At 34.0% G+C, this 23270-nt stretch overlaps 2 protein-coding genes across 3 annotated transcripts in view; one reads left to right on the top strand and one right to left on the bottom strand.

Moving 5' to 3' along the window:
- Positions 1-1674: 1674 nt before the first annotated feature.
- cutlet (chromosome transmission fidelity protein 18 homolog) lies at positions 1675-4602 on the bottom strand. Its single transcript, XM_089242858.1, has one exon. It carries the CDS (start codon positions 4600-4602, stop codon positions 2059-2061), a length of 2544 nt encoding a protein of 847 aa, XP_089098984.1. The 3' UTR covers positions 1675-2058.
- A 6317-nt stretch (positions 4603-10919) lies between these two features.
- The window catches only part of LOC149075492 (HEAT repeat-containing protein 6), a 38543-nt gene continuing 26192 nt past the window's right edge, over positions 10920-23270 (top strand). The window contains exons 1-6 of one of the 2 annotated variants that reach the window (XM_089242855.1): positions 10920-11078; positions 15745-15852; positions 17359-17502; positions 17906-18018; positions 19591-19696; positions 22954-23046. In XM_089242855.1, coding sequence (XP_089098981.1) covers positions 10923-11078; positions 15745-15852; positions 17359-17502; positions 17906-18018; positions 19591-19696; positions 22954-23046 — 720 coding nt within the window. In that variant the 5' untranslated portion in view covers positions 10920-10922. Of the gene's footprint in view, positions 11079-15744; positions 15853-17358; positions 17503-17905; positions 18019-19590; positions 19697-22953; positions 23047-23270 lie in introns of those variants that run through there. The other variant, XM_089242856.1, reaches the window with a different exon arrangement.

The following is a 23270-nucleotide window of genomic DNA, read 5'->3' as shown; positions in this document are numbered from 1 at the left end:
GCATAGGGAGAAACTCGTAACACAAAAAGCAGCCTATTTCGAGGGCCCCATTTACCCATGCGAGAAGCACGCCCTGCAATTTTGTCAAAGATTTTTGGTTAGTCTGTATGAATGGTTAATTTAATTAAAAATGTAAAAAACAAAAGTAATGATGGAATTCATGGGAGTCCAGTTGTGCATCCTGAATAATGAAACACCATCCATCGTACCATGTACCAATAATGTTTTACTTCAACATTACTCAAGAATGGTGGATAAAAAAAAATCAACACAGTATCATGCATCTCCAGTATGATTCACAGCCAATCATAATTCAATTATATTATATATATATATAAGCCCAGGATTGCACTATAAAAGTATGATAAAAGATCTTTCACAAAATTTGAAAGAAACAACCAATAAGCCTATTGGTTACAACCGATGCATTTTTCAAGCTTTAAAAAAAAAATTTCTATAACTTTTATAGTGTAATCGCGGTCTCACTGTTAAAACCTGAAGTGAGAGTTTGGGCCAAAGCGGCTAAGATAACCGGGTGGCACCAAATTCGGCAATTAATTTTTTCACTAACTAATTACCTTGCCAAGGGCGTAGCGAGGGGGGGGGGGAATTGGGGGGTTCTGCCCCCCCCCCGAAATGTGAGAAAATGACCCAAAAAAGGAAAAAAGATGGCCAAATCCATTGTTCTGTCACTTTGGTCCCCCCCCCCGCCCCACGAACGAAATTTCTGGCTACGCCCCTGTACCTTTCCACTAATTTTTCAGTAGCAATAATAATTTTTTTTCAAGCCAACATGCTATTCTTATCTATTTTAGGACCCTCTTAATTTCTTATTGGCACCATCATTGTTTGCACCAGCGTCTTAGATCTCATTGTTGTGTTCATCATCACTGAAATTTATTGAGCAATAGGCTGAAGCTCTATTCGTCATTGCATCCTTTTTTTTTTTTCCTTGCAAATTTTCCAGTTCTCTTATGGACAAGTGTTCTTCAATCAGATGGAAAAAGGCTACAAAAGAATAGAAAAGAAATAGGAACATGAAATAAAAATGGTCAGTGAAACACCAATACTTTCTTCTATGTTTTTAGAATTCTTCCTCATGATGTTCTAGCTCAGTGTTTCCAAAAGTGGGAAATATCACCTTGTGGTGGGCAATGCAATGGCTCGAGGGAGAAGTAATAGAAACTATGGACTTAACATAGGATCCTATGGGTTCATTTGAGTTGGAGGGTGATGAGAAAAAGATATTTTTGATGAAGAGGAAGATGGAACAAAAAGTTTGGGAAACTGTTCTATCTTGCCAAAAAAAAAAATAGCAGAATTTCTTTTGTGTCATTTTCACAATGTAAGGGTATTGAGTAAGCAAAAAAATCTTTGTCGCCAAGGGGCAAAAATCTTGGTGAAATTGCCAAATTTGGCACAACCCTGCTTACTGAATCTTAGCCGCCAAAATCTGATTCGCAGAAATGATTCAGGCTTTGGTCAACCAATTTGCAAAATGGCTGGAAATCCGTGGCCAATGTTCGACATAAAACAGTCCGATAGGCTACAAATAATTTTTTCTCATCGCTACCGTGTGATACATGGTTGCTGTATTAGATTAGCTGCATGTGACGAAAGAAAAACAATTCATATATATATAATAATATAGATATATAATTTTTCTGTCAAATTTTGAAGGAAAAAAAAATTATTACAGCATGTGGGTTGCCATAGTCAACATGGATATAGTTGTCAGGAAAAAATATGTCAAATGACAATGACCCCCAAAAATCATGGCTTTTGTTTTCAAACTTTGGCCAGTCACTTCAGTCGGAATTTAGACATTGGCTGGGTAAATCTGCAATGAGACTGGCCAGTTTTTTTCAGTAACACATATATATCATAAAAGACATTTTTTTTGTCTACGACCAGTTGTTTCTTTTATTCAAATACAGAAAAAATAATAAAAATATTTAGAAATTAGCTTCACCAACGAAAAGAAAAATTATCTTCAGACTTGTACATTTTTTGCATCTGATAGGCTAACGATACGATTGATATATTTGTAAACTATTTTTACAAAAAATCTTCAACATAAACAGTTTTACGTACTGCATTGCTATAACCTTCTTTGAAATTGAACCAGATATCATTCTTCTTACATTTCGAATCCTCTTTCTTATCGATTTTATCTTCACAAATTTCTATTTTCCTCCCAAAAAAGTCTAATGCAGGTTTTTCAATAACAGGTTTGATTGGTTGTTTGATTTCTGTGTTGGGTTTTGAAAACTTCACTTTAGAAATTTCTTTCCGATCACTTTCTACTTTATCACTTCTACGCATCTTTTCAACAGACACTTCTTGAGCAATCAATTGTTTAGCAGCATAATTTAAGGTATTTCTTGTCTTTACATCCTTGAAATGAACAAGTTCTTCGATATTCGGTTCGAGTACATAATTATATTGTCCCTCGATAGAACGTTCTTGTCTATAATTCAGACTAAATGATATCATGACATCTATCACTTTGCGGAGCTCTTTTTTCTCGTGTTCACTATAGAGATGAGTGCTGACTGGTCTCAGAGATGGCTTTATAATTTCTGTTATGGCAGGAAGTAATTCGGTCACCAGAGAATTCAGATTGGAAAATGACTTCAATGAGCTAGTTACCTCATTCACCATTGAACTCACAACATTTGACATTTGAGTCTTCTTTGATGTGCACTCATAATATGCAGAAGGATAGGATAGTTGCTGCATGCCAGATGAACAAAATAAGAGATGAAAAGCCACGGGCACATATGATAAATATGGTAGCAGAATGAACAGTTGATTGGTCCAAATATGATTTGATAAAATATCAGCAAAACACAACCAATCTGAACCTTGACATATTGCTTCGGTACTCAGCTTGTTTGGTTTAACATTCAAATAATTATGAAAAAGTCCTATGAATAATTTTTCATGGTCTCCGAAACCCTGGACAGCCTTTAAAACTTTTGAAAAGCTTTCTTTTGAAACTTGAACAGATCTAGCAGCATTAATGTTTTCAAGCCTATTTTGCCTTTCATTAGATTTAGTAATATAGAATATGTCTTGCCAAATGGAAAAAAGACTCTGGTGCATGTCTTTTTGACCGATACTTGCACCTGCTAAATCTATAGATCTTAGCTGTTTCTTTGTAGTGCATAAAAATTGCAATGTTGCCAAACAGGACCGAATGTCATTGTCAGCTTTATCACACAAAAGAAGCAACACAGTCATTTCGGCTTTTAAGCCTTCCTCTGCAGCTAATTGACACAAACGGGAAGCCAAACGACTGCGAGAGGTTTGGGGAAAGTTGACACACAATGCTATCTGTCTAAGTGTTTTCAGAGCTGGAACATACTGATCGTTGCATATACATATTATTGGCCTTCTCAGAAGTGGCATTTCACCTTTTTTTTTCTTGCCTTTAGAGTATCCCGGTGACTGGATGAACGAGAGCAGAACATTGACTGATGGGGCTGTCGCTCCGTCGATTTCATCAATAACCAAGCAGTTCGGGCGCTTGTCTTTGTCCATCACTGCTTTCATTTGAGTAGCAGCTTCAAGATTCTTCCGAAATATTTCTGGACTACGATCATCACTAGCATTTAACTCAACAACATTGTAACCAGCATGACAAGCTATAACATGTGCCAGAGTTGTTTTCCCAAGACCAGGGGGTCCAAATAGAAGAGCAACTTTTTGTGCAGGTCTTCCATGCTCATCAACAGAGTCTGTTACTTCAATAACAGGTTTACGAAATTTTGATGTCTGCTTCTGATTTAACTGTAACGCTGGCTTTTTATTCTTCTGTTTTGGATCTCGTCCGAAAACTACTTTATCCCACAATTTCAGCCAACTAAGAAGTATTCTATTCACACCCTCGTCACTTAAAAGGTCAACAAATGACTTTGGACGGTACTTTTCAACCCATAGCTGCGAACAAGAAAACGTGTTTCCCTGTTCAGACAAAGATGCAACATTCGAGGATGCATCAAGGCTTTCTTTCCTCGCAAATACTTCATCTTTCAATAAGCTTATTGGCGCCGCCAGTAACCCAGATGAACCCTCACTGAAACTCATGATTTCACTTGATTCTTGACTTTCAACAGACCCAAGATACGTTCGAGAGCCATCAAACTTAGTTATTGAATAGTCTAAAAACCTTGACCTTATCAATCCTTGCGAGATAGTCTTCTTCGAGCTTTCTTTTTCTATTACAGGGTCAACTGATTTCTCTTTGACAAGTTTATCTTCATGGTCATCAAAACATAGTTTAGTTCTTTTGACAGATGCAAGAATTTCATCATTCATTGGTGAGATACATCTTTTACGACATGGTGAATTATTGTTGCTCCTATGTTGACTTGTTGAGTCCCAATCTAAATTATTGCCATCACATTTGTCAATAATTGGATCAAGTTTATTGATAACTGGATTATGTTTGTTGATAACTGGATCATGTTTTGTAACCTCAGCAGGAATAGTTTTTTTATATACTTGACTGTACGGTTCATCATAGGTTGACTCCAGGTCATTAAGAGCATCGAGATCATCAGCGTAATGTAAGTCAAAGTCATCAATTTCATCCATCTTTAAGAAATATAAATTATCAATAGCTTTTCAATACCCAATAAATGAATTTCAAAAATTAATAGATCATCTTAATTAATTAAAATTAATAAAGGGTAAAAAAACGTGCATCATCAATTCGTGAAAACTGAATATTAATGAATCAACCACACGCTTTATGCACACTACTTCTTCTTCTTCTTCTTCTTCAATTATACAGGGCTTTATGCCTTCGGGCCATCCCCTGTTAGAGAAAGAAACTTCCACAAGAGCATAGAATATGTTATAAAAATGTACTAACGAAAGAGCTTTCAACAATCACAGAACACATAGAAATTTCAGCAATTTCCATTCTTCCTTCTTCTTCAGAAGGGTATGAAAAAAAGAAAAAAAAAAAAAAACACAAACCAGACGAAACAAACGCAGATGGAGATGTTATATGAGATGGAGAAGAAGTCTTCAGGCTTAGGGGACGATGCTAAGCCGCTTTAAAATGATATGATGACATGGAGTCCCTGGATGAGTGTGTGGTAACAAAAAATGAAACCAAACAACCAAGGTAGAAAAGGACAAAAAACCAAACGAGAGAAAGAAAGAGGGGGAGAGAAAAAAAACAAGAAATAAAAACTCAAGAAAATCGTTGACTAAGGGTAACAAACCTCTCAAAGCAACAGATAATGTTCTCAGGTCTGCCTGAACAGAACTCGGACCAACACCTAACTGGTGGAGAAAGAGAATTAAAAGTTGAGAACCGAACCTGGGAGAACCTAATACAAGAAAACAAAAAGTGAGAGGAAGTTTCAGGAATCTTGCATTGTAGACAGAGAGGGTTAGCCATTTTCTTAATACGATGTAGGTATTCGTTCAAGGGAGCTCTATTGCAAATAAGTTTGTAAAATAAACATTCCAACCTTCTATTCGAAAACAAAGGGGAGAAGTTCTGGCAGCAGTTATAGAAGGAGCTAAACTCAGGAATAGATAAGAAAAGAGCATTGCGAATATTTTCCTTGAAGTGGCGATAGTAAAGAGAACGAATGTCCTCTACATAAAGGCTAGAAGGTAGAAGATCAACAGTAGTAGAAGCTACAGTACGAACATGATTGTCAATAGTTTCATTAATGGCAATGCCCGAATGACTTGGGACCCAGATTAGTGATATGCTGTTAACCAAAGAACTAGTATGAACCAGTTGAGCATACAGTAGGTGAGTCACCGTAGATGAATGAATAGAGAAGTTGTCGAGAGCCATGATGACTGATTTGGAATCCGTAAATATGAATATTGAAGAATTAGACGATTGAATGAAGGATCTAAGACCTAAAGTAATAGCAAGGGCCTCCGCAGTGAAAACTGAGGAGTCTTTATTAATGAACCAAGACTTGATAACTTTTGTAACCAAACAGAAAGCTCCACAAACCACTTGAGATGATTTAGACGCATCCGTAGCAATTACATGAGCATTCAGCGGCAGAGACTCAATGTACTCTTGGAATATTGTTTGATAAGGGATGGTAGACTTAGTTTTTTGAAAGTTAAGACCCTCCGATATGAAATAGATATTTGAGGGTATCCACGGCCAAAAAGAATAAATTGGACGCAGCATGGACCTGTGGGAAAAACCAATGGTATTATTGAACTGTGATATTTTCCTAGCCAAAGATGGCGAGAGGCGACAAAAACCCGAATCTATATGGTTAGAGTGACCCTGCGTGGGAGAGGCTGTGGCAGAAATACAAGATAACCCAATCCTGAAGAGAATGGAATCCTGAAAGGAGGGTAGGGCGAGAATGGTTCTGAGTTTATCTATGCGAGTTGACGTAGGGAGGCCTAAGATAGATCTCATCGAGGAGTTATAGATTGTGTTTATCTTGGTGAGAGAAGATTTGGCTGCATTAAACCAGGCCACAGCTCCGTAACCAATGGTACCTCCAATGATGCTCATTAGCACAGGTTTGAGGAACTTGCAAGGAATATTTCTTGATGAGTGAGAGATGGAGCGACAAATGTTTAAATATAGAGTGCCCTTAGAACGCAGAGATGATAATTGTTTTTTCCAGGTGAGAGTACAATCCAGATGAACACCCAGAACTTTCAAGTACGGATCAAACGGAATGGATTCGCCATTAATGTTGAAAGAAGGAAAGTATGGAGGTCGTCTCCGTGAAAAAATAGAAAAACGAGATTTGGATAGAGAGATGCACAATCCACTATTTTCAGCCCATCTGAGAATGTTAGGCAAGGTGTTCATCAATCTGAACTCAGCATACTTCCCATCTAACGCATTCATCTGAAGGAAAATATCATCAGCATACATAAAAAACTTAATGTCAGAATTAATATATGAGGTTATATCTAATGTGAACAGGGTGAAAAGTACTGGGGAGAGGGTAGAACCCTGTAAAAGACCGCAGTTGGGAGCAAAGGCACCAGATATGGAACCCCTCCAATGAATGACATGTTTACGGTTCGAGAGATAATTAAAGAGCCAAGTTAAAAATTTACCATGAAAGCCCAAGCGGGCTAATTTGGCAATGAGCAAATCATGCCTCACAGAATCATAAGCAGCTCTCAAATCTAGAGCAATAATGTAGCTAGTATAGCCCCTTTGGAGGGCATATGAAATAGAGGACACCATATCTCTCATGCAAATCTCAGCACCAGTTTTTGGTCGAAAACCATAAAAATTTTTTGGAAAGAGCTCAAATCGTAATGCAATCCAGGTGATCCTAAAAAGAATGATTCTCTCAAAGATTTTGCTAATAGTGTTTATAAGGGTCAGAGGACGAAAGTTCTTCGGATCAGTAGTTGGTTTTCCTGACTTTGGAATAAAAATAATACGTCCTTCTTTAAAAGACGGCGGCACCAGCGATGAAGACCAAAGGGTATTAAAAGCATTCAGAAATTCAATCCCCTTATTTGGAAGGAGTTTGTACACCTTCAATGGAACACCATCTGGACCAGGGGTAGTTGAACGACCAGAACAAATGGCTCTACGAATTTCCGTGGGAGTGAACGGTGCATCCATCTGAGCCTGGAACTCACGAGGAGGACCATAAAAAGTAACGGTTTGAGATCGGCCAGGTGAAGAGAAGTGGTAAAATTTTAAAAGTTGGATCTGTACGAGAGGCTCGACATAACTATTATTAGCAATCTTGAAAATATGCCGGGAATCATCCCAAGTTTTCGCCACGATATAACGGTGTCTACGCAAGACAGAAAAGAGAACTGAGGGCTGAGTAAAAGGATGAAGTTCTTGAGCCAGAGTCTTCAATCGTAGAATGCGAAGGTGGCGACGAAAAACCGAAGCTAATTTTTTATATTTAATCCAGTTGGCCTGAGAGGGCACACGGCGAAATAAGCGGAAAGCCCGTTTTTTTTCGATAAGAGCAATACGCCCTTCTTTATCCAACTTAAGCCAAGGTTGTTTCTTCCGGTACACAGAGTACCTAGCTGAGTTAACAATGGAAACAACATGATTGTAGATACTGTCGAAATCGTTAGTAGCGGGGATGACAGAGAGACCTGCCATTACTGCTGACCATTTAATGTAACGGAATTCCTGAGATATGAATTGTTTATTCAAAGAGACGGAAATTTTAATTGGCAAATGATCACTATTGAATAAGGATTCACAGGGAGTCCAGATAATATATCTATAAAGACCTGGACTACAGAAACATAAGTCGATATAAGATTGTGAGTCCTTGCTATAAAAGGTGGGGCAAAATGGAGGAACTAGACAAAGGTTATGATTAAGATACCAATTAAATAACATAGTACCTGCAGGAGATACAATATGTCCTCCCCAGTTTGGATGATGACTGTTGGAATCTCCGATTATGATGAAATTCCCAGAGATGTATGAGAAAATATTGTCAATAGCAGCGATATTGAAAACACCTGGAGGACGATAAAAATTTACAACATACATAGAAAAATTATTTAGAAAAACTTGAACAATCATAATTTCAAAAAATGGGTCCGAAATTTTCCATATCAAAGATGAGGAAAGAGATGAATTTACCGCGGTCACTAAACCACCACCTGGGAGAAGTCGATCATTTCTAAAAATCTGAAAACCAGCAAGAAAAAAATGGTCCTTCGGTTCCAGAAAAGTCTCCTGTAAACATAACATATCATAGTTTAAACAAAAATTTCTGATAAAGGTTGACTTGGACTTGATGCCTCGGACATTCCATTGAAGAACTCTAAAATTCATATTATTCATAGTATTTTTTTTTTTTGGAAAGGATTAACTAGAAAAATATATTGAACTGAAGAGAGGGAAAAAGCATCAAATTCACAGAAAAAAAAAAAAACAAAAAAAACAACACTTATTTTTGGGAGAGAAAAAGGAAATATCAAGCGAGAAAAACACAATAGGAAAGGGAGGGGAAAAAAAAATCAAACGAAGCTCGATTTGATCACAAAAATAAGAATACTGAACTCTTGTCAGCTCTAAATGAGGTAAAGAAAAACCATTATCAAACTCGATAACAGAGAGAAAGGAAAAAAGATCAAACGAGGAACAAACTTTAAACGAGAGGGGAAAAAAAAGGGGGGGGGAGACAAAAATGAAATTAAGTGAAAAACTAGGTTCCAACATTTGAGGCCAAGTCATTTTTCAGTCTCTTAGCTAATCGTCTTTGTTTAACCCTTTCCGCAGGAGAAGTATAGAATTTATTCGATTCAGGATCTTGAGAAAAGTCACTATCATCATTATGCTCAGGGGGCAAAGGTTGATTGAAGATAGCAGTCGAAGGACCAGAAGTGTCCATATTTACATTCGAATTAAGTGGCGGTATTATATTCACCTTATGTACAGCTAGGTTAACCGAATTGACTATTTCGGGAATAAGCGCTCTAATAGTGTCATTCAGCGATTCCTGAAGACTTATTTTCAGATCTTTAAGTACAATTTCTTTGATGGCAGATACTTCCGCTTGGACCAGGGAACTGATCTCAGCCTTGAGAGCACTGAAGTCAGATGACATGGAAATGCTGGTCCGAGCAGCATATGAAGAGGAATTCATTTTACATCTTTCTCGAGCGATGTTTATTGGAACATGATGTTCGGCTTTATAGTGATATGCTTTTGACTCCAAGACATAAGCAGGGCACTGACGATCAGAGGCAAGATGAGTGGAAGCCTTACAGTTAATGCAGGAGATAGGGTTTTGGCAGGTTTCATGGTTATGATTTTGGCCGCATCGTTTGCAGATCTGAGATGATACTCTACAAAACTTTGAGCGGTGAAAGTAGCTCCAGCAGCGAAGGCATTGATTAGGACGCTCAATAAATTTACGTGGTCGAAATATCAAGAACCATAACTTTATTTCCAGCGGAATGTTCCTACCAAGAATCGTTACCAGAACAGTTTGTAAAGGAATTCTTTCTTTTATAAATCTTCGAATACCGATGACCTGTAACCCCTCCGATTGCAGTTCTTCCGCAATTTCCACTACTGCAATATCACACGGAATATTTAGCAAAAATTTGGAGGTAATCGAATCCTTCAAAAGGACCGATTTAACGGGAATGTTCAAAATCATATCTATTTTTTTTATCTCTTTCGCAGTGTGAATATTTTCCGTAGAGATTAACAGCTCACTTGAGCGTGTGAATCGAATCTCCGAGATGTGTTTAGGAACAGAGATTTTTGAGCAGATATCCTTTTTCAGGCACAAAGGCCTGGATCTGGGAATAATTTCTGCACCCGAAAACTTGAAAGTTAGCAAAATGCGAGGGGACTCACCAAAACCGTCCAAGATGTCTTCATCAGATAATAAAGTATTCCAATTATGACTTGTAGACGAGACTTTGTCTGCACTGCCCGCTGGCTGTGTATCTATTTCAACAGCCATAGCTGCACATTTGAAGGAGTCAAACTAGACCCCGGAAACGGGCAGAGCCCTAACCAAGAGCCTTGATCCTTCACTTCAGGAAATTAAATAAAATTACTCCTACGAATATAATAAATAAAGAAAACTGTACTTTAAGAGGGAAACACTAGTAAAAAATTAAATAAAGGGTAAGGCACAAACGCAGAGCGAGAGGGGCGTAACCTATGCACACTACAATTTGTAAATAAATGGAAGGGCGGGGAAACAAAATGAATCAATTTAGCCTTTGAAATGCTGAAACTTTTCATTGATTTTCTTAAATTATACAAGTTTTTTTTAAATAAAGTTTCAGTGTGAAAATGAAAATTTTCTGAGAAATATCAATTTTTTCTTCTATTTTTCTCGAGTGCAATCATCGAGTGAAATTGAATTTTGGTGTTAAATCAAAAATGCATTTCAAAGTAACACAAAAAAATGTAAGTCAAGGCCGATTATGTTATGGTTTTTGTTTACCGTAAAATGCAGAGCGATTCCGATTTCCGTAGTCTATGCGAAAGAGTGAAGAACTTGAATAGGAATCACAGCCATGAACTCAACTTTCTCCTCGATGAACTGAATTCGCTTAATTACTCAGCAATCAATGTAGAGGACAAAGTAATTATATTATTTCTTTCATTTCCATGAACAGTCTCCATCGCACATGTGTGGTTTAAAAAGTTTTCAAGTTGGCTGTGATGTATTGAATTAAATCTTGTTTTTACTCTTTTAATTTCATCATAGTTATTTTTTTAATATAAGTAACAGCCATGGGTGAAAGTAGACTTTAATACTATAAAGTAGTTTTAATATTATAAATTTGCGTATAATTATTAATAATACGCAAAGTGTATTAATAATAACCTTTAATACGCCTTGGTAGACATGATTGGCGTATAGCGAATAAATTTAATATTGCTTTTTAAATACACAATAGTGGGTGCGACTTGCTTAAAATTTTTCTCTGGCTAACAGCTATGATTTGATTCGTAATCACGTTGTCAATACAGTATAGCATTCAAAAAACTGCTTTTTTTGTCTTTTCTATGTAGCATTAGTAAAATGCAATTTTGGTATTTGACCGAGTACATTATTTTGAATTTGCATTATTTATTGTAAGATATATATGGGGGTCTGTGCAGATATATGTAGGGTCCTGTTTTTGTAAAAAATTTCCTTAATTTTGTGAAAAGCGTCATTGATTTTGTGAAAAATAAGTAATTTTGAGGGAAGCAAAATAATCTAGGTAATTTATCACAAAAAATGCCAAATTTATGGTTTCATTAATTTGTATTTTGAGGAGGGTTTTTGTTTTTGAAATCCAAAATTTTGTGCAGGATTTATTTTTAAAATTCAGATTTTTTTGAACCCTAAATAATAACCCAAATTTTGGGTGGTCAGACCCCTGATATATGTACATAATATATATATATATATACTGTATATGGCTGAATCACAGCTGTTGATGTGAGTGAATTCTTTCACAATGAACACACTCTCACTTATAAATCGACTATACTGTATACATTAATGTAATGAAGAGTAGGAATGCAAAATACAATATGCTGTATCATATACCAAACATTATACAGTATTTTTAGTTGCTGTGCAGTCATGGGGAAAATCACGCTAGACTCTTACTGTGACTATCTTGGTTCAAACGCTGTTGGCGGCACAATGGTGGTTGGGTGAAGTTGGTTTTTTAACTTTAAGACATGATGCAAGCTGGTCTTCCATTTGAAAAGTCTCTCCACAGAGAGCAAGCAGGCCTTCAACATGATACTTACAGTGCACCACAAAAGTTAGATAGCAATCAAAGTGGCTCTTAAATTAAAAAAAGCAGAATAATTGAATTATGAAGATTATCAGTTATTTCTCTCTCTCTCCCTCTCTCTAAAAATTTTCTTCAAACATTTGAATACCAGTAACAGTGCTATAATTTATAATAAAAATAAGTTTTTTCCACAAAAAACAATATTCATGTTTGCAAAAATTTAGGCACAATAAAGAAGTTTCGTGATTGTTTGTCAAAATACTCTCGAATTCACCACTAATGATGTCACTGCCATTCAGTATTTATGCTCTCCAAAGAATAGCATCAGTTATTTGAGATGCTGTGAGCTACAGCGAGCAGTTATGATAAAAAGTAAATCAAATATGGAAGCTGAAATTGGAAGGCCCCCAACTGTTTTGGAAATTACAGTTCTCTTACAACCTTCTAAAATGCCTATCTACAAAGTATTATCTGGAGGTGGTACATATATTACCCAAGGCTGATCAGGAAGGCCATGATAACAGAAGAATTCAAAGACTGGCATCTGCACAAAGGATGACTGCACAGCAATTTAAAAGGTCGTCTGGACTGTGAGTGTGAATGGGTGCAATACTTATATGTATATGAGAAACAAGTACGGTAGTATTTTAAAAAATTATGAAAAAAACAGCTTTTTTGCTCTTATGTTTCAACGTGAGCAAAAAACACAAATATTACAGTAGTCTCACAAGTGTTTGTCATATGGACCCAAATGGTATTCAGTTATTTTCAGGGATGAGAAGAAGTGGAAGTTAGATAGGCCAGATAGATGAGAATAATATTTTCATGATTTTTACAAGGAACCACAGATTAATTATGGTCATAGATGAGGAGGTGTTTCTTTATTATTTCAGCTGCATTCTGCTGCAATGAGCAGGTGTAAATAGCCTCTTTTAGGGGTCACCAAATTGCTCAGCTTCACATACAGACACTAAACCATGATTTATTACTATCTGGTGAACCTCTAGCTGGTCTCCAGTGAGTGTTTCAGTAATATAAAGTGCAGGCACGTCGTATTCGTAGTCTGACCATGCACCCAACAGGTCATGCAAAGTCTTGTTTAATGTGCAAAATTGTGAAGTTCTCGACTGGGCATCATAAGACCCCAATCTCAAACCCATTTCAAGTCTTTGTGGCATTTTGTCAAAAGGTTTATAAAAATTATCGATAGTATTCATCTGTAAAAGATATTAGAGCTTTCTTCGAGAGTTATTGACATAATTTTTAGCTGCAAATAATGCAAGACAATTTCTTTGATGGAAACCTGCATAAATACTTATTTTGGAGAAGGAACATCAAACCCCCAGATTTTTAGTAATTTTTACTTTGCTGAAAATTTTACTGTCTCATAACTTTTGTGTTAACTGTTTTTATGCTGCAGTGGAACTTGATGAGCAGTTTGGTTAACGAGCAATTCACATAGCAAGCAAAAATTTTGATTCAATTAATGAGCAATGCTTCGCATTACGAGCAAATATTTTGAACTTTGTTTATTTATTTTCCTGCTGTCGCAACTGAGCTGATGGTTTTTCGCTTTCTTCCACGCACGTGCTGTGAGGTTGTTGGTAATATTCTTCCCTACAGTGTCCAGTCAGCTTGCCTAAATCGAAGAAATGAACTCCTGTATGAATGTCACTGTTTATGATATGAAACTAGATGTATCATCATAACTATGCGTATATGTGCACTTAAAGCATTTTTTTAATTGTGCTTAGAGAAAACTGTGGGCTGATTGCATTATTGAACATGATTTTGAGGGGCTAGCGCAAGAATAAGGAGAGATTGTGTCCTTGGGGAAGACTATGGGACTGGAGGTTCATGAGCCCCTCATTCAAAAAATAGTGGAAGAACATGGTCATATCCACAGGCGAACTGATGAATCCCCATTGCACGCCTCATAGGGACGATGGGATCTCATCTGAGGAAGACGAAGAGAAAAATGAGGAGTCCTTCACTTCAAATGAGATTAAGAGATGTGTTGAACGTGAATTCTGTGCAAAACTTTGCAGAAGAGAACCACCCCAAATAAAGCTGTAGCAGTGCAAACAATAAATCTGTCTAACGGTGGAGTGATTTCTCATTTCCGAAATAACCAAAAAAAAAGAGGCAAAAGCAAGTGTTGTAGATAGGGTTGGTTTTTAAAGTCACACAAAAAAAATAGAGAAGAAGTGAGTCCTTAAGTAACCCTAAACGATAGTCTTCCTCTCTCTGGTTGTTTAGAGTAAGTTAACTTGCAAACATTATATATTGTTATTGTATGTTTATTTATGGCATTATTATATTTATTTCATTGTATTATTTATTATATTATTTTGCATTATTGAATGAATGACGTTTTTATTAGTAATTTTCATGTGAATGAAAATTACTAATAAAACTTCATAGGAAATAATGGAAATTATTTCCTATGAAGAAGTTTGATTTGAATAACGAGCACATTGATGCAACAGATTAAGCTCGTAACCGAAGTTCCACTGTATTTTTGTTTATTTTGTAATTATATTGTCATTGCCATTGTTTGTTTTGTTTGAAGTACCAAACACTGAATATTCTAATCTTCTCTGTCATTGGCACTCCAGTGATGGAGTATTTCATTTCAAAGATAGTAAGCCATATAAGGTTGTCCATAAAGTATTTTGCCCAATTTTACTACTTTGAAAATAAAATACATGTTCACCATTATACATGTCCAATAATTTGGGTTTTGCAATTAGCAGTTTTGAGATACTGTGTGATCTCAACTACTGTCTGAACTTTTGTGGCCCGCTGTACATAAGAAGAAAATTTAAATTCAAACATTTACCATCTTCCTTTCAAAATATAGAAGACGGTGGCAGCACCAAACAGAATATGAAACAAGCATAAATCTGATAATATATCAGGACTACGCACACACACACATGTTCCAGCATGTACCAAGTAGTTAGAAATTCCACAGGGAAAGTGTACAAGGTGCATACACAGTTAAGCAGTAGCAATATTTTATTCAGCGCACCTATATTTTATCATACTTCTTGAATGACATGATAGCTTAAAAGGTGTTCATTTGGAGCTTTAACAAAATTGAAATTAAACAAATCAAATGTGAGCACAAATAAAAATTAATAATAAATTACTTAGAACTAGTCCTGAACATAACATTCAAGAGATAATAAATTGACATTGATCAATCAGACTAGAACACTATTTCAAGCCTACATTTTTGCAATGAGAGAGAAAGATAATACAATGAGGAGTAATGATTAAATAAAACAAATTGGGTATTTTATTTTTCTTCTGGCAATGCCGCCTTTGAGAAATCGTGTAGTGCAATGCACAAGTAACACATTATCACATTTAGTTGAGCGAATTCTCTATTTTGTAAATTGATTGAAGTAAAACAAACTAGTATTACCTCAGTTGTTTTATTAAGATTATAAAATCATGAAATTCCTACTAATAATGTTTATTAATTATACTTCTATTCCACAGGCTGCTGAAGAACTCTTGCTGAGCATTGTGCCTTTGATTCCTGAGAAAAATGATCATATTCTCTCAAAATATTGCTTTCTCGTACAAATTTTCTTCCACAGACTAAAAGTATTTCAACAATTAATTCATACTTTATAATTAAAAAACAACATTTTTAATGCTGCTTCATATTTAATATATTGTGAATTTTAATTGTAATGTTTCATTACAATTGAAATTCAATAAGAGGATGTTCTTTTGAAACAGCATAATATATTTTCTGTATTTCATTTTGTAAGGGAGATTCTCATGAAATTGGCATAAATTATGTTCTCAGCAGTTCAGTTTATATTATAATGGGATAGAATTTTTTTGTATTCTTTTTTCTGTCTATTTACTCTATATGTAATTTTTTCATCAATAGATTTTTTTAAAATTTGCTTAAAAAAATTTTCATTTGTTAAGGAAATGTCCTTTTCCTGGCTGTCCTCAGCCCATTTTTAAAATTTTGAAATGATAAATTTAAAAAAAAATTAAAATTTGTTAAAAATTAAATTAAAATTTGTTTTAAAAACATTTAAAACAAAAATATATACTTTTTTCAATAGTATATAGTTTTAGGATTTATATACTTCTTTTAATATTTAATCTTTTCCATAATTCTAAATATTTGAAAAAAAAGGCCAAATAATTATTTGAATAAGATTTGAAGATTCTCCCCAGCCTTTTTTTATTCCATTTGGAAAACATTGCTTCAAATCCTCCAACACCAGTTGCCACCTATCAAATTTTGTGTTGAAAAGGTTAAGAGAGAAGAATGTAACCATAACTTGAGCTTCATTTTAAATCAATTAGAATTATAAATTAATTCACAAATTAAATTTATTCAGGAAAAAAGAGTTGAGTGTTTTCATTAAATGTCATTCCCCTGGCTACTTTTTTATGAGAAATATGCAGGATGCAAAAGTAACAGGGCATATGGCATTTTACTGGAGAACTGTTGATCCTAGAGGCATACTTACAGTTAGAAAAGTATCAAAATAATGTGCAGTACTCAGATATGTCATTCATGTTGCAAGGGGTTGTGTAGATACACACAGTTGAAAAACTCTAATAACAAAGTAAAAATGTTAATTTTTTATTCAGTTCTGGTGTGCCCAAAAACCCAATTAGAAAGTTGTTGCCGTCTCTTCTGATGTCAACAGAAAAATTCCACGCTTCTAATTGCAATATTCACTGAGATATTTGAAAAATGGAAGAAAGTTGGGTAGAAAACAGCATTGAATTCTAGAAAACAGTTTTACCTGCATTTAATGCTGTTTTTTTTCTCTAACTTTCCGCCGTTTTTCGAATTCAAGTATCTCAGTGAATGTTGCACTTAGAAACATGGAAATGTCTGTACTGTAATGTTAAACTGCTGCCTCTCAGTATAATGATAATAATTCTATGAAGATTTTTTTGGTTTGCAGAGTATCATTATATTTAGATTTCACTGTATTTAACATAATTAATTCTCCTACAAATGAATGACAACTCTTCATTGTTTTAAAACAGCTGGCTAAACTATACACATTGTATGAATAAAAATCTAAAATTTTTCACTTAATTATTGCTGTTTTCTTTTCCCATACATAGGGTGTCTCATTAAGCGAAAATTGTGCAGAGTTTTTGCTGAAGTATGTTCTGAAATCTGCTCAGTCATGCGGAAAATGGGTTTACTCTGATGTGTTATTTGCATTATCTTGTTTGTTGTACAGGTTAAAAGAAGTATCTAAAGAGGTATTTAGTATCATTCTTTTTATTATTTTGAAAATGCTAAGATGCGTGATCTTCAGTGATTGTTGTTTCAAGCAATTATTGAAAACTATTATTATTATTTTATGATTGGTTAACTGAACTCGCATCTTGAATAAAATATTTTATCTTTTCTAAATAAGTTCATTTCATTTACCCTTGAATTGCTGTCATTTTTGTATAAAATGATCTTAGCAAACTGCTTAATAAAAACAACTTATTACAAATTTCTAATGCTGAAAAAAAAAATTATCTCTTACATATGGAGAAGTATATGTCATCTATTTTCATAGTTAAAAGACTAAATGAACATTTTTTTAAAATAAATCTTATTATCAATGTTTATAATTTATTTATATGTTTATTCTTTTATTTATTCTAAATGAAGGTTTCCACACTCTTACTCAGTCCCAGTGGCCTTCTATTACCATCAATATCTGCAAGCAGTGATGTTAATGTGCAATATTCAGCACTGAAATGTCTTCAGAGTGTTACATCAAGGTGAGTTTTTTTTTTTCATTCAATAGTTATGGAATGTTATTTTTTCCCTTAATGTTCAAATTGGCAGTATTATTTTAATCAAGAATCATTCTCTTTCAATCACATGAAACTTACATGTATTGGTTTCAGAGAATGAAAAAAAATAAGATTTTTTTTATTTAAATTAGATTTTTATTTTATTTTAATTAATGACTGCTTGTTAATTAAAATCAAACAAATCTTGGTAACCATTAAGAATGTATATTTTCATATAACCTACCTGTTTTTTCATCTAATCCCTCAAATTTTTTACAAAATTAATGAATAAACTACAAACGAACAATAAACAAACACACTATAAGCAAAAAATATAAACACCAAAAATCTGTGTTTACGTAACATGAAAAGTCATTAATCCCAAATTTACTTTATAGACTAACATTTTTCTTGTAGAGAAAGTACTTTTATTTATGAGGCCCCTCTTCCTACCCCCATTATGCCTGGAAACAACTCAGTATCTCACATATGGTGCTGGTTTCTTGATTCACTCAATGTACAACCAAAGAGACATTCAGCATCAAATAAATAAAAAACATTCTATTGACAAGATTTTTTCTTCCACAATTGATGGATGCATTTATTGTGGGGTGTTTCTGACTTGCATGATATTGCTTAATAATTTACACATTTTTATTCTTTCACAGCTTTAATGAGTTTTGTTTAAAAAAACAAGCAAACTTGAAATTTTAATACCAAAATTAAAAAAAGTCTAAAAAGTCTAATGGTATTTATGTTGGTACAATATCTGTTATTATTTTGAATCAGCAATTAAGGCATATAATTGAAGGCTTTGTACAAAAAATAATTTCTCTGCTTTTTTATCAGGTGAACCCTAGTGCCCCAAGAATTACTCCATTCTAATGCTTTGAAAATACTTATTGCACTTTAGGTCCCTATATTTTTCTGCAATTTTTTTCCAAAGATGTTCTATACTTCTTTTGATTAAAAACTTCACCACATATTAATTACATGCATAGCATACCAGGTTACTTTTACGTCAATATTATTAAAGTTATGTGAAGGAAAAATGAAATTTAAGTTTTGTGATTTAAGTAAATGATTTTTTCATCAAGTGATTTAAATTGGCATACCCTGGTTGGTTTAATCAAAGATATATTTGTATTACTCTACTGCAGCTTCATGTTTTATAAAATATCATATACAAGATTATTACCACAACTATTGTTTGATTTTCCTTATCAAACAATAATTTTAAAGGTTGAGGAATGGTGTCTTATATAGTTTCTTAACAATTAAGCTCTCAAGAAAATTATTTTCTTCTAATATTTCAAAATGTCAGATGCTATACTCACGTAGAATATGAAATTTATTGAAAAAATTACAATATATTATGTTAGTTGTATATTGCATTTTTCATGTTTGATGAGGTCTACCATTTGTTCTTGATGACATTTAAAATGATGTAGTCAATTGATTTATACTGACATATTTATTATTATTACTAAAGACAAATATATCTTGTTTCATTTCTTAATGCTTGCATTTACATATTTCTGAACTGATTTCATTAAGGTATTCTGTGAATTGTTATGAGGAGTTTTTACAAGATATTTGTGCTGCTTGCATTTCTTCTTTGGAATCAAATATTAATTGCATTGAAAACATCAGTAACTGCAAAGTACGTATAGATATATAGGGTGAGCACAAAAATAAATTGGCTTCTACAGGCCATTCTGCAGTTTTAACTGGTAGTTTGTACCAATATATATATATATATATATATTAAAATCAAATTTATTCCAATTCAAGCTGTGTGATAAATTACAATGTAGTATTATATGTATTAGTCGACAAGAGGCCAGTGCCTGTACACTCAACCATAGACAATTTTTATGATCAAACTATTAGTAGAAGGGAAAGGTTAGATATTAAATGTGTTAAATAGAATGCATCTACACATGTAACAGTATAAATAAATAGTTATAAATATACATAAATTCATAATTATATATTAGTACAAATGAAAACATTATATCCAAATACAATTTTCATATAATACATTTAAATAAATTTCATATCTGTTGCTGATGGAATTATGGCACATGCAGGCATAAAAGTAATACGAATTTTGCTATTGTATATGAAAGTGTACGTCAATATCGTCTATTGATAAGATTAATTTGAAAATAGCGTTTTTGAATTTCTAAAGGTAAGGCATTGTAAAGTTTAGGAGCTAAGTAGAAGAAATGTTTCCGGAAAATTTCTTTTCAGCAGTGCGGTATAGTAAAAATTTCAGTTGGTCGCCGCAGTGGTACATTATTATTTACAACACATAATGACTTATCCCAGTATAGAGTGAGAAGACATCAGTATATAACATTATGTCTAAAAGGTAATTTTAATGTTCTGTATATTGGAGTATGAGAACTAACAGTATTCATGGTTCTAAAACATCTATTTTGAATTTATACACACAATTATTCAAGAGATATGCTCAATATATGATTCTTTAATTAAATTATGTGTTGTCTAAAAATCATCAGATAAAAGGCATATTAAGTCATCATGGTGTTGACTAATATATGTTATAATCCCAGAACCTTATTTTTGTGAAAAAATTACTGCCAGTGGTCTCCAGATGTACCCATGACTGCTGCATGCCCCATAACTTGTTTGCACTATGGCTACAAAAAAGGGACAAAATCTCAATTCACCTCTTTCATGCAGGATGATGCTGCTCCTCATGTTGGAAAATTTTTTGTGTCAGTGTTTCACCAATAATGTGTAATTATTCACCTCTGGGATCGAATCAAGTTATTTTTGGTTGTGGCTCACTGGCAAAGTATGATACTGGAATGCAAAATGCATATGATTTTTCATGGTGATGTACTTGTGAAAGTGACCTCTATTGAGTGATTTTCAACTATTTTTTATTATTATTGTAGAATCCTTGAACATATCCTTTGAAAAATATGCATGAAAATTTTTGTATTGGTGCGACTTTTTGTTAAAGCTGCAGAATATTCTGAATAGACCAACTTATTGTATGTTCGCCCTGTACTTTTGTCCATTTATAATTTAAAAAAGATCCTTATACCATATTTTCCTGTGTATATGGGTTATGTATTAAAAAACACTGGAATTTCTTAGAGAGGAATATACAGGGTGTCCCCTGTAAGAGACAGTCCTAATTCAGCCCATATCTCATCAACTGTTTGTTGTAGAGGTATGGTTTCAGTTTGAAATGTATTCAGAAATAACCCTCTGTCAGTTTTGAGAGTGAAAATTTAGTGTACACAAAATAAAAATCTTAATTTTTAAACGGTCCCCTGTCCTCTAACTTCCAATTAGAAAGTTGTTGCCCTGTCTTTTTTCGGCCAAAAGTTAAACTGCAATATTCTCCGAGATATTTGAATTCAAAATCAGAGAAAAATTGGGGAAAGAACAGCATAAACTAAGGGGCTGTTCAAGTATTACGTAAGCAAATTTTTAGCCATTTTTTTACCCCTCTCCCCCCCCCCCCCCCGTCAGCAAAATTTCGTCATCAGCTCTGCCCCTCTGAATCCAACTCATATTTTCAATTTTCATAAAGGGTGGTTGATCACGTAAGCATTATCCAAACCCCCCCCCCTTGTATCAAAAGTCAGCAAATCGGAAACCCCCTTCCCCCCCCCCCCCCTCGATGATGACGTAATACTTGAACGCCCCCTAAGGGACAACATTCTTTTCCCTCATTTATGCTTTTCAACTTTTCAACTTTTCTCAGATTTTTAATTCAAATATCTCAGTGATTACTGCAGTTAGAAATGTGGAACTTTTTTTTGGCGTCAGGAGAAACAGGGCAAAACTTTCTAACTGAAAGTTAGAGGATGAGAAAATTGTATGAAGATTAAGACTTTTTTATTTTGTGACACACTATTTTCTCTCTCTCTGTCAAAACTGGCACAGTGAGATTTCTGAAGATATTTTGAGCACTTTTTAAATTGGATTCGTACCTCTATGATAAATGGTTGATGAGATAAAGACCGAATTAAGACTTACAGAACATTGTGTATATTACTGCACATTATCTGCAGCTTTCTGTAGAAGTTGGAATAGAAATAAACATTTTAAAATTTAATGTGGAAAAATTAATTTTCTAAAATATTTTTTATGGTGTATAGACATGAGTAGACAAATTTGCATTTGTTTTCTATAAAAGCATGTAAACAACCCCTTCTATTCATTAATATTTCATTATTGATGAATGAAGTTTTCACCTGCCCCCACTATAATGCTTGTTTTAGTGATGGCTGCACTAAAACAAGCATTGCACAAAAACAAATTTCAGGTTAGGTTCACAACACGTACACGCACATTTCAACATGTTAGGAGTTCCACAGAGGAATATGGACGAGGTGCATATTTGGTTTAGTTGTAGTGGTAGATTATATTCAGGGTGATTCTAAATTCATGGGACAAACTTTAAGACGTGTTATAAGTCATCTAAACAAGCATTTTTGGGCATAGAATGTGTGGTCGAATCACAATAGTAAAGGTGGTAGAGGGTGTTTTTTTTAGAGTTGTCTAAGGGTAGGGGTCTCCCCGCCTCATCCTAATTTTTATATAGTCCTGCTTTTTTTTACTTTTTCTAATTTTTTGAGTGGGAGCTCTGAGTTACGCATTATATCATGTTATTGGATGACATGACATCAAGTTGAGAAAATTAAAATCACTAATGTTAAGAGATATTTCCAAAGCTTTGTTAATTTAAGGTGGTTTATTTATTTTGACTTTCCTTTAGAAAATTTATATGGTAATGATGATAAATTTGTATAGCAGAGCAATGGGGACTATCCTATAATTTTACCAGATTTTATTCATTTATATTTCACTACTTATGAGCATGTCTAAAGAATATGTATAGAATAAAATTCTTTTTGTGCACTGTTTCAGGTATTGATATTTTCTCTCAGAAGCTTAGAAAATGTATTTGCTTCAAAAGCTTTGTCAGTTGAAGGATTGGGAGAACTACTTGGTTTGATCAAGGTAAATTTTAATTTTCAGTTATTGGCAATGTTTGTTTAAAAAAATGGTAGAAAAAGATAACGTCTTGTTTGTTATAATGACCATTCCTCTACAATAATGGTACAATAAATCCTTTTTTTTTTTTTGATATAACATCTTTTCTAGGAGACAATGGGGAGTCTTTATATTGTATAAGGGTTGTGATATTCATATTCAAAATAAAAGTTTATGATATTTATGACTGT

This window comes from Pholcus phalangioides, unplaced genomic scaffold (assembly GCF_987345545.1).
Source record: "Pholcus phalangioides strain wild (caught in Gottingen) unplaced genomic scaffold, Ppha-v1.0 ptg000015l_1, whole genome shotgun sequence".
In the NCBI taxonomy this organism is placed as follows: domain Eukaryota; kingdom Metazoa; phylum Arthropoda; class Arachnida; order Araneae; family Pholcidae; genus Pholcus; species Pholcus phalangioides.
Note: the sequence above shows the minus strand (reverse complement) of the source record. Positions and strands in the feature narration are given on the sequence as shown.

What these genes read in the sequence shown, in the direction of transcription:
- cutlet (XM_089242858.1), bottom strand. Translation starts at nt 4,602, where the DNA reads ATGGATGAAATTGATGACTTTGACTTACATTACGCTGATGATCTCGAT.